Source organism: Microtus ochrogaster, unplaced genomic scaffold, assembly GCF_000317375.1.
Source record: "Microtus ochrogaster isolate Prairie Vole_2 unplaced genomic scaffold, MicOch1.0 UNK19, whole genome shotgun sequence".
In the NCBI taxonomy this organism is placed as follows: Eukaryota; Metazoa; Chordata; class Mammalia; order Rodentia; family Cricetidae; genus Microtus; species Microtus ochrogaster.
Window position 1 is genome coordinate 3,312,772 of NW_004949117.1, and position 12,931 is coordinate 3,325,702.

General features: G+C 40.9%; 1 protein-coding gene across 6 annotated transcripts in view; it reads right to left on the reverse strand.

Moving 5' to 3' along the window:
• The window catches only part of Oxr1 (oxidation resistance 1), a 354,230-nt gene that overhangs the window by 175,594 nt on the left and 165,705 nt on the right, over positions 1 to 12,931 (reverse strand). For 5 of the 6 annotated variants that reach the window (XM_013353914.2, XM_005367518.3, XM_026789478.1 and 2 more), the window contains one exon: positions 6,884 to 7,080. In XM_013353914.2, the coding sequence (XP_013209368.1) occupies positions 6,884 to 7,080 (197 nt within the window). Of the gene's footprint in view, positions 1 to 6,883; positions 7,081 to 12,931 lie in introns of those variants that run through there. The other variant, XM_026789477.1, reaches the window with a different exon arrangement.

A 12,931-nucleotide genomic window follows, 5' to 3' on the forward strand; every position in this document is an offset into this window, starting at 1 on the left:
CATGCAGCTGTAGGGCACACAAGCAGCTGTAGGACACACATGCAGCTGTAGAGCACACACGTGGCTGTAGGGCACACATGCAGCTGTAGGGCACAATGCAGCTGTAGGGCACACATGCAGCTGTAGGGCACACATGCAGCTGTAGGGCACACAAGCGGCTGTAGGGCACACAAGCAGTTGCATGATGGGAGTTTGCTTTAGCAAAACACGGAGAGAAAGCCTGGAGTGTCCATACCAAACCCAGACAATAGCAAAAAAAGAGGAGATGGAGGAAAAAAAGGAAAGTTATAATTTTTGAATAATTCAGAAAAGCAAGCAGGCCATGGCGGTCCAGGGTTAAAGTTCTGCCAGGGGCTGGACTTTGGGTGGTGTTGTTGGGAAGGGAAGAGCATTACTTCATTCGGGAAACAGCTACTCCTCCCCTTCCTTGATATAGCTTTAGGTGAATCTGTCTTCCCTAGAGATGGTCTCTTGGTCAGGTGATCGACAACTCTTAGGGAGCAAACATGAGTGCAGAATGTTCTAATCTTCAGAGCAGGTCGGAATACCCTAACTTTATCCAAGGCGGGGGTAGAGTCTATTCTAACCAGAAGGAAAACTTTTCCTTAAGATCCCCGTAGAGCCCTGATACCCTTTCTCAATGTCCTCCAAGGCTACTTTACTGCCTCAGGACAGACACACTGACTTAAGGGCTCCTACACCTGTATTGATCCTAGCTTCTATGTATTCTATAAATGAACAAGAACACCAACACAGCTTGGAGCCTCTACAACGCGGATTTCCACCATCTTACAAACCTGACTGCCAACTTTTACGTATGTATACTCTCTGAAATTTATGAAAAACTTAGGTCCTTTCAGGGAATTCCGACTTCTATGGATGAGAAATAACTTCAGTCATGAAATAATTTCCTCTAACTTTCCTGTGACCCATAAAACACAAGAAGTCATCAAACTGTCAGAACCAAGTTCAGCTCAAAACAAAGTCATTTTTCTCAGCAACATAATTTAATTGGAACCCTCAGAGCAGCTATCCTTTCCCGCTTCTGTGCTCCGAGATAGTGACCTGTCTGCCAAGATGCTTCTGATGACTAAATCACAGGGACTTTGAGCCTTACATGAAGAATCTTCCAGCCTGGAGACAAAGTTCCAGTTCACTGGTGACCTAATTTTAGTCTGCAGTATGTGTCACCTACAGCAATAAAAAATTTTTTCTTTCTTTTTTTTTTTTTTAAAAAAAACATCATGTTATAGTATTTTCTTAATACAGTTGATCTTTTTGTTCTTATAATTAAAATGTCTGGCTTTAAAATCAGAAGCATCCCAAAAATGGGATGTTATGTTTAAATGTCTGCTATACTGTAATTAAAAGGCAAATACATATGCGCTTTGATATTCCCCTTTTAGGATTGTAAAACTAGTTATTACTGCTTTAATTTTTCCAGCTTCCAAGAACTCCCAGCAGCCCCTGATTCTGCAGAGCCTCTTTTTAGAGTATGACCAGATTAGAGAGAGTGAAATACACACTTGCATTCAACTGGTCTTCATTGTGTTGGGATTATTGAAGGTATTCTAACTATTCTAACCTGAAGGCAGGGGAAAGAACAAGATTGGAGATTTTACACTTTCACAGATTGGTAAAATTTTTTAAAAAAGATAGTGCAGGGATTTCGTTCTTGGTTTAATATTTGACAAATAAGGAAGACTTAAAGAAATAAGTCTTATAAAATATCATCTATTCAATGAATATACTAAGTCATGACTATATAAATGCCATCTTATTTTAACATGAATAGTGAAGGAAAGGAAAGAAGAAAGAATAGAAGAAAAGAAAATCAGAAGGAGTGAGATAGAGAAGGAGACACAGAGATGGGAGGAGACACAGAGATAAGAAGCCTTAACTAATAGGCCAAGCAGTGTTAATATAGTTTCTGTGTAATTTTTGGGTCTGGTCAGCTGGGAAACAAATGAGTAGTCTCAGTCTACATGGAAGGTCAAGTTCTTCTTCACGAATTTGACTACTTTTGTGAGGAGAAAAAAAGATCAAAGAAACAAAGAAACAAAAACCACTGACAAGCCACACATCAGCTGTCAACTGATAAGATCGTATTGAATGTTTGTTAAGTTTGTTTCCTTTCTACAGAGGCAAGGTGACATCTATACTACTCTAACCAGACAAAAGCTATATTTGAAAAAAAAATCGCTATAGCACATTCTGGAATTTGTTATATTATCTCGGATATTTAATTTCATTAGTCTCCAACTGAACCCACGTGCCTTGGTCTTTCATTGGTAGAAATAGAGTAGCCTAGTGTCTTTCCCTGAAAACAATACTGGAAGCTTGTAGGTCCTTCAGTTGACATTAATTCTTTTCTTTTCATGCTGCAAGTATTAATCCCATTAGCCTTTTTATAAATTAATTTTATTGAAAAGAAAATAAAAGACCAACTGTGGAAAATATCCATTATTAATACATCCAGTACCCAGTAATTGAAACAAGTCTAATTGATTTCTCAATGAGAACTGAGATAATGTATCTGCTAGGTTGTTCATAACAATTACACAATATTTAAACACATTTTTATGAATGACCTATCACCTTTCTTCATTAGTCTGCTTCATTATTTTTTTTAAGCTATCACCCCTTGACTATGTGCTAAGATCTGATTCTATTTTCATTGCCCATCTACCTTATGGTAGTAAATTAGACCTTGTTTACTTGTATATTGCCAGCACCTGGATAAGGCTTGGAGTATACCAGACATTCAGTATATTATTAATGAATTAATAAATTAATAGATTCATAAGCAAATAGACATAAATAGAAAGGTTTGAGTTTTATATGCATTCTCCAGATAAAACCAAAATTAATTCCTCTTAGTGTAATTGGAAAGGCTGAGCCCACAGAACATTGAATGATTGCTAAAAATGCAGAGACCCTCCTTTTGCTGAACTTGGATGAAACAGTCAAATCATATGTTCAGGATTACCCTGGGTGACAAAGGCCGAAAGAAAAAGCTCTTATCTGAGACACCGTACTGAGGTAGTGACTTCTTTCTACCTTTTAAAAGTTCAAATGAAGATTCAGGTGTTTCGTATAGACAGAGGGCAGCTTTCCCTCTGCCTATTTTAAGTAAGTGAATTTTAATTATACCTATTCAAATACTGGTTATTCCATAAAAAGTAAGTTTATCTGGAACTAATTTTTGATACAATGTTATTTTTAGCAAACATCGTTTATTAAGACTAATTAAGGGCATAAAGCAGGCAGGTGTACAAAGAGGACACATTGTATTTCTTGAGGTTTTCTCCCTAGGAAAACTTGTGAAAGGAAACTGAGACCAAAAATCAAGTTCTAGGGGAGTTACTTCCACCCCTAGTTAACCTAAAGCAGGATTTCAAATAGTTTCAGCTCTTGTTGAAATGATCAGAGATCAGCTTAGTTGTAGTACTGCACTGTGCCACCAGAGGGATCCCTGGGATTTCAGCTGTGTAAACCCTGACTTGAGACACTGAAGGACACCTTCCTAAGGGCAGATCGGTGGAGTACAGATTGATTAGTGTGCACTAATTATGTAGGACACCTTCTACAATATCACTGCAGTATGTCATCCCTAGCACCACCTCTGGCCCACCCCTGTGAGGACTGGCTGGCAGCCTGTCTGGTGACAAAATATTAAGTGAATTTTGTTTGCAGCGTCTGTCATCTATGGCTCAGAGCTTCTTTTACTTCCTTTAGACACTATTCGTCATCTGTAAAGACGGAGTTTTGCTGAGGATCACGTGAGATAGGATGTAGGAGCTTCATTTATTCAGGAATATGAAATGACTAATACATGACATGACAGCTATTTACAGTTGTCTACCTGATTACATCTACAATCAACCAAAACCCAAGTGGCTGGTACACCTGCGAGAGACTTTTCTTGAATGAATCTTTAGAGATGGGAGGATGTGTCTTAAATCCTGGTCTTTTGAGGTAGACAGATCCACCTTAAATCTGGGCCACAACTTCTGGTGGCAGCCTCAAAGAAGGGAACGGAAGAAAGAAACTTTTGATATATGCCTGCTTGCCCTCTCTCGAGCTGGCAAGTCCATTCCTTCATTGGCTTTACAGCCTACTTCTTTGGGATTCCGGAGCCTACTTACTGAAGACCAGCCGAGACATCCAGCCTTGTAGACTGAGGAACTTCTGAATTCCTGGGCTTTCTTAAAGTAAGACAATGATTATTGAACTAGTGGAGCCATAGCCTTTAAACTACTAAATAAATCCCCTTTAATTATATATTCATGCTTTCTGTTCTGTTCCCCAAGAGAATCCTATTACACATGGAACTTTAAATGTGGTTGTTTTGTGTTAGCACTATTTTTAGCAAGGGATACTGAAAGAGATTTGTTTTATGAAAAGACCACTCAGTTACATAATCGATATATTTTAGGATTAAAAATAATACTTTGAGGGCCAAATGAGAAAAGGTTATACAAACATGGTAAGTCTGAGGGTTCAAATAAACCCTTTAATGCAGCAAGTACATGTCTTTAATATGGATAATAAATCAAACTGTTGCAAATTCATTTATTAAAAATTGCTATGAGGCTGGGGAGATGGCTGGGGTGCATGGCATGCTTGCAGTGCAGGAATGAGAGTTCAGATCCCAGCACCTACAGAAAACCGCATTGCAGCACAAGCCTGAAACATCAGTGCTTAGGGGACTGGGATAAGCAAGTCCTGGGGAAATGCCGAGCAGTCAGTCTTGCTGAGACTCCGTTTCAAAAGGTAGCAAGAAAGGAAGATACTTGAAGTCAGCCTCTGGATTGCCATATACACACACAGGTAAGTGCACCCAATACGCACATGTACACACACACAGGTAAGTGCACCTAATACACACATGTACACAAGCAGGTAAGTGTACCCAATAAACACATGCACAAGTATGTGCACATGCATATAAACATGCGCATAAGAACACACAATACACACATGCATGTACACACACAGATAAGTGTACCCAATACACACATGCACAAGCATGTACACACACAGGGAAGTGCATAAATGCACAACATGCACACATGCAGGTAAGCGTACCAGATAAACACATGCACAAGCATGGACACACACAAGTAAGCACACCCAATTCACACATGTACACACGCAGGGAAGTGCACCCAATACAAACATGCACAAGCATGTACACATATTGCATGTATACACACAGATAAATACACCCAGTAAACGTGCACAAACATCCATGTACACAATAAATAAATAAATAATCCACAGTTTGTTTTCTGTGTTTATACTCAAATTTTTAGACTTGTGTTTGCCATAGTCTTGACTTTTTATTCACTATGGTCAAATTTTTTAGTATCTCTCCCTTGTTTTATTTAGAAGGAATATTGGGTCTGTAAGATAAATTTTATTTCCTGAGGGCAAAACATTCCCTCTTCCTAACCAGTTCATAAATCAGAAAAGTACAGCGGTTGCACAGGTGATGAAGAGCAGGGGGTAAGGATCTTGGCAAACAGGCAGTGACACAAGCCTTATGGGCTTTTTGGGTTGATTGATTTTTGGAACTGTGCAGACACAAGTTTGAAAGTGGAAATACGCACCTGTCTGTACTGTCTTGCATCAATCAAAAGTATTTGATGATAGATACCCACAAGAACGCCATGTTTGCTCCCTGTTAAGAAACAGCCTCGGAAACCTTGATCAGAACAGCGTGAGGAGACAGAGGAGGATGACTTGAAGAGAAAGGAAGGGGACGCCGTCTCCGCTACCGAGCTCTAAAACAGCACCCAGCATTTCAAGCCTACCCAAGGCACATCAAGCTTGAAGGAAGCTATAATTCAAAAGAAACCAGAACATGCCCTAGATTTTAGAACTAGAAACCTACTTCCCTGTTTGTAATGTATAGATATGAAGTCTGAAATACCTGAGAAAAAATATCGTTGTCTCCAGGCAAACACCTCATACTAAGGTTGTGGGGTTGCAGATACCAGAAATATTCAACTTCTTTAACAGAATTTTATGAACTAAAGGCCCGATTCCTGCTATACAGCTCAGTATGACCAAATTCTTCTGAATGAAGGGCCATGCAGGATCAAGCAGTCACTTCCTACTTTATCTCCCTGACTTATCATCACCTGCCATGAAGCACTATCTCAAATATACCTGAAGTGCTGGCAACTGCTATTGTTGAAAGATGCTCTGGAAATACTGGTATACAGAAGTTTTCAGCTCAGCTCACCTAGTCCCATCATGGGACACTCTCCAGAAAAGCTGAAAATGCCTGAATACTATTCTGTCGGGGACATAGAAGCGATACCAACAAGGCCCTGTTCACAGCCCACTACTTCCCGATAGGATTGCACCTGAACTCCCTCTCTCCAAAGTTTGCAATGTGAGAAGTCCAAATGGTCCTCCAGTATAGCTTGTTCTTCCCCTGAGTACAATAACTTTCTCTCTTCTTAGTGGCTAAGCTATAGGTTGACTTCAGCCACCGATTTTACAACCTGACAGAACCGGGTCAGAGACTGAGAAGCCCAAAAATGAAATGAGCAAAAGCAAACTCAGGAACAGTGTGGGCTGAGGATGACTAAAATAAAACTAGCAACACGTAAGATAAAAGGTTGACATGAAATGTTTTTCTTGTGTTCAGATCTAGAGGACCACTGGGCCCATTTTCTTACCAAACTGGGCTAAAGGTTTTAGTAGTTTTCCATCTTCCATATTTTTATTTAGATCATGTAAGAAAATATCCACATAAGCCATCAGAAAGACACAATTACGCAACAAGGCATCATTTAACTATGCAGATCCTGCATCCGCAAAAGCTGCCCCAGTGGCACTGGCTCACTTATGGGACAACTGTACTCACCGATGGTGTAGAATCGCTTCAGCTCAGTCTTCCTGGAAGGGTGCTTCTGGGTGTTCGACGAGTTGTTCTGCTCTTCCTCAATGATGGGAGTCTTGGGTGCAGGAGCCTTGCTGGCTTGTGGTGCTTGCTTCCCTGCTCCTCCCAAAGGGTTGAACCCTGGTGCGGTAATATCCACGGACTGGGACTTTTTCTTCAACCTGCAGAAGAAGAACACCAGGCACTGTGAGTATGGACTTAGAGGCAGCTGCACGATTATCTCCATCTTGACCTTTTATTTTTAGCCACAGAGTTACATTTGGCCTTAAACTAGAACCTGGTCTATTTGGAAGTTGGAAACCTTCTAACATTTTAAAATAATTTAAATAGGCTTTCAACTAATTAGGAAAAAACTTCTGTCCAATCATTTAGAAAGGCTTATTAGATGTATCAAAATGTAATGTAACGAAGGGATTCTATTATTTTAGAAATAACTATTTCTAAATAGTTGGCTATTTCTAAAATAATAGAATCAGATGAAAGTGATGCATTGGATCTGGTACTGATGGCCATGCTCATAATTGGAACTTCAGAAGCTAAGGCAGAAGGATCCTGAGATCATCCAAAGACCAGCTTGGAATAAGTAGCAAGAGACTGTCTCAACCCTGCATTTGATCAATTGCATTTACATCTAAAAGGAGTACTCTAGTAACGTTTAGTTAAAGTAAGTAATTGCAGCTCAGCAAAATGCAATAAAATGACTTTATTTTAGCTATTCTATTAATCCCTTTTTTGTTCTTTATGTGTCTGGGGTGTGTTTGTATGTGTGTTGTGTGTGTGTGTGTATTTGTGCAGGTATGCACTAGCATATGTGCACCCATGCACAACTGTAAGGCAGGTTGACATGACGGTCTTCCTTGGTTGTTCCTTGCATGTTCTAAGACAGGATTCTTGCTGAACACAGAGCCCACTGGCTCAGCTGTTCTCATTTCCCAGCTTGCCTCAGGGTTGCCCTAGGCCTGCCTTTCATGTTGCGGAATTATAGATGAGTCTCCATCCCCATTTGGATTTTAGGAGGGTTTGGAGAACTCTACTCTGGTCCTTACACTTGCACGGTGAGGGTACTATCCATAGACCCATCCCCTCAACTCTATTTAGTAGTGATTTTTAGCTTAATCTGCTACATTACATTAATGATAATTATAGCATTCATGCCATTTCTTCACACGTGCCCAGTAACCATCAATGTTTGCCTCACGTCTACGTTTTCAAGAGGAGACAAGGCTCAATGTGAAAAGTCAAAGGCGATCACAATTTTCTTTCACTCATGTACAGTTTGGGGTTGTACAGGTTACTGGCAAATGAATGAAATCCAAACAGTCATATATTTTAAGCCACACAGCTGATATGATCAGGTCTGAAGCCCAGGTTATGATTGGCACTTGGTACTTCTGAATGCAAACGTGCCATTTAAAAAAATATTTAGTACCCTATGGAGAGTCCCACCATTGCCCTCACTATAATTATCACACCTATAATCTTGTAATTCACCCCCCTCCCATCCATCATTTATTTCGGGTTTTCCAGATCCCTGCGTTCTAGTTAATGCCCTACTGTGAGACCTGCTCAGTGCCGGGGATCTAGTTTAAAGATGGCCTCCAATGACACAGGCCAGGGTAGCTTCCTGCCATATAGCAAAAGGGTTCAGTCATAATTTGCCTTCAGTAAGCGTCTACTGAATTAAATGTACTAGAACAAAAACCCTTAAAGAGGAACGTGCTCTGTCAGTACAATTTCACTAATGAAAGCTGCATAATAAATTTTGGTCTGTTATTTATCACTGAAATGGTTATTATTCCATTTTCATACCACCTTTGCTATTTTAATACCCACGAAAATACTTTACCCAAATCATGGACAAATATACTTGCTCAGCAACGTTATTCCTGAGACGCACAGAATGAAATCACAGTGCATTCAGAACACATTCAGGACACTGGCTAAATTGCAAAACACTTGCAACCATGGAGATGAGACGTCCCATGCCTCGGTGGGAGGACACCCTGTCAAGATCACATTGGAAAAATGTCTCTCCATGTCTCCTAGGGCCCGGAGGTAAGCGCCTTTATATGTTAACTAGAAGTCAAGTCTAAGAATATTCACACCAGCACGCTTTAAAATACAGAGAAACTGAAGGTGGCATTGAAGCGTGTCAATGATAAAATGGAATTTTACATAGCAATGGAAACAGGGACGTGTGGCTACTGTAAGATTCCATTTATATAAGATTCAAAAAGAGGCGAAATGCGCGCAGGCCCAGGAAGCAGGCAGGCTGACTCCAGGTCTTCCCTCTCCTGGTCCTCCATATCCAGCAACGCGTCCCTCCCCCCAGTCGCTTAATAACCGCTCTGCAACAGAACACCTGTTGCAGTCTCTCTCCCTCCCCACACTCCTATCTCCAGGGATTCTAAAGATCTTCCCCTCCCCCTCAGTGCTTTAGCTCCCCCCCCCCCTCCACGCAGCAGGCATTCCCTGCTATACCCAGGTCATTCTGAGAAGGGAAGCAGGTAGGCTAACTGCAGGTCTTCACAACCATTCCTCAAGGTCCAGCCCTCAGTTTTATCACTAGCTCTATAGAGACCTTCTGCTGTGACCTCATTCTCTGGCCCCAAACCCCAGGGGACTAATTAAGCAGACCCTGGTGGAACATTCAGCTTTCCTTCCTCCTGTGAACTCCCTCAGCCACTTCCCCAACCATGTCTCCACCGGGACCATTGACTCCTAACATTACGCCCAAATCCGCGAAGTCCCGCAAAAGCCAAGATGGAGACGGAGTCCCGCATGTAAAAGCAAAGAGCCTTTATTTTAATCAAGCTTGCAAACTCGCGGTCTCTGCGCATGTCCAATGTATTGGAATAAACGGAGAGCCTCTGAGCTCAATTAGAGTTGGGTTTTATAATAGAAAAGGTGGGTGTGAGGGATTTCTGAGGTTCAGGACCCCTGATTGGCTGACATTTGTCTAGGAGTGTTCTGGTGAGTGTGTGCTGGCAGGTGATCCTATCTACAGTGGTTGGAATGTTAGGCATTTCCTTTGGATGGTCTGTTCTTGGGTGGAGGTCAGGTAATCTCAGTTTATGGTTCTTCCTGCAACCAGGTATTGCTTCAGGGTAACTTACTGAGAATCAGGCATCTTATTAAATTTATCGATGGATCAGGCATCTTATTAAATTTATCGATGGCCGAGTTCTACTCTGGCAGGTGATAATGGCTGGAAGATTTTTGGGTGACCTGCCCATACTTAGCTTATCACGGCTGGCTCCCACGCTAATACCCAGAAAGAGTTTACCGGGAACACAGAGTGACCACACCTATCAGGACCAGAGCAAAATGTTCTACTAGGCAGCTCACAGCCACCACACTAGACAGGAAACAGAAACCAAAGAACAAAACAAAGACAAGACCAGACATTAGCATCTAGAATTACAACGTTCCCCACCCCGGATCCCTGGATGCCAGTGACGGGACACACAATCAAAAGAGCCAGGACACTATGTCTCCACTAGAGCCCAGCAACCCCACTACAGCAGGCCCTGAATATGCCAACACAGTTGAAGCACAAAAAAGGCCTTAAAACAGCCTTTATGAATATGACAGAAATCCTTGAAAAGAAAATGAATAAATCCTTTAAAGAAGTTTATGAAAGCACAAAGAGTGAAAGGAAATGAACAAAACACTTCAAGATCTCAAAGTGAAAATAGGAGCAAGAAAGAAAACACAAACTGAAGCAAATTTGGAAATGAATAATTTAAGAACTCAAACAGGAACCACAGGGATAAACTTCACCAACAGAATACGAGAAATGGAAGAGAGAATCTCAGGCATTGAAGACACACTAAGAGAAATAAAGAAATTAAAGACTTTGGGTGCGTGAATGAAAATAAATAGCCAACATACCCAGACTTAGGGGACACAATGAAGGTGGTTCTAGAAGGTGGTAGCACCAAGTGTCTACATAGAAAAATTAAAGAAATCTCATATCAGTAACTTAACAACACACCTGAAAGCTCTAGAAGACAGGGAAATATCTCACCCACACCTGGAATTACCGCAATTGTATCCAGCATGAATCTCCCAAAGGAATATAGATTTTATTGATAAGCAAACAAAAAAACAACAAAACCAGGAAAACTATATACAATATATAAAGTGTGAACAGGGTCACCATTGAATTATTACACTGATGTGAACTAGATCTTTTAGAAATGTTTTCCTTCGTGATCTAATTACTGGTAGGGTATATTTTCTATTTGAAAACTTAATATTGTCTGATTTTTGTCTCTTCTGAGTATAATTTATAATCCATTAAATCAAATCCACACGAAGTTGAATGACTTTTATCCTCCTCATTTCAATGACTTAGTGGCTAATACCACAAAAGAAGTCAGGGTAAAATTGAGTGGAATGAAATCCTTGGTCTCTCTGATCCTCCCTCAGTGAGAAAGGACAGTGGACTCGGCAAGGAGGCAGGTTCTCTGTAGGGAAGATCGCTATGCTCCATGAGCTGGAATGGGTTGTTCATTCCTTCCTTAAAGGGCTGCTCTAGCAAGCACTTACTATATGGGCACCAGGGACACTCGATGAACAGAAAACACCCAACACCACAGTGCATTTATTTATTCCTATGAAGGAAGACCAGTAACAAGTAAGTGAACAAACCAATTTATAACCATTGTGTGGTGGCTTATCCTTTATAAAGTGCATAGTTGTTGAGGTTCTGTTTTACTGAGTGGCCGGTCCTCACCCTTCTAAAGCTCCTGGGAATGGGCAGAGATAAAATGCTAGAGTCTGAAAGGCCAAGGGAAGAAGACAACAACCTAGCATTTTCCTGCTTTCTCTGCCCCCTTAGTTAACATCTTCCCCAGCTGGGACTAGAAGGCTGATGCATTTTGCTACTATGTTGACATCTAGAGCATGTAGTCTTTCTGGCTTGCTTAAAACATGCATTTGCACATTCTTAGAAAGCAGAACTGTGTGGGTAATTCAGTATCTCCCCAAGAGTTCTAAAATCCACTATTATCGTTGACAGGGAAACTTGCTAAATGCTACCTTCAATTTCCAAATTCCACAAGAGGAGAAGTCTGTCTAAAATTTAAACAATGTTCTTAATTAAATGTGTTAAATAATTGTAAATACAGCATAATGGAATATGTAGGTGTGTGTGAGAGACAAAATACCCCATGGTTAGCAAAACGCTACACAAAATACAAAAATAATCTCTTAATAGGCACCAAAAAGATTTTTGTTTAATGAAATTTGCATTTCAAAAAAATAAAAAATAGTGTCATTTACTTGAGTGGAGGACAGCAATGAGGCAAGAACCCATCCTGGTTAGATTGTTTCCTCCAAATAGAAGGCCCTGTATTTCACAATTCTTGCTTTCTCTTGTTCTTCCACTTGTGAGCAGAGAAGATCTAAGCTTTTCCTTTCCTCAGGCACTCTGATATACCTGTTTAACGTGGCAATAAAGTCCAACACTTCTCTGAGACTTTTCTCTTCACAAACTGAAGGAAAACACATCATGATCTTTTAGGATACTAGAACTTAGGACTTAGCCTAGTACTCATACAGGAAGCACCCGCTCTTGGAAATTCCAGTCTCTTTACAGTCATGGAGAAGAATGATACCATTTTTCCTCCAAAATTCCCAGGATGCTTTATGTTACATAATTTTAGGTCAGCAGTAAACTTATAGGAGGCACATTGCATTTAGAAGGAGGATTCTGGAAGGCAGACTCTGCAGAAGAAGTAGAGAACAGTAAGAAGGAGTCCCTTGCTTGGTGTGCAAGGTGACACTTCTATGATAGTCTCACAAATGGGCCTGTGTGTACAAGCTATGTACATGAGGACCTGTCCGTACCCAGATAGCTGTGTACTCACACGCGGAACCGTGTGCACCCAGATAGCTGTGTATTCACACACAGACCTGTGTGCACCCAGCTAACTGTGGACTCACACACAGACCTGTGTGCACCCAGCTAACTGTGTACTCACACATGGACCTGTGTGCACCCAG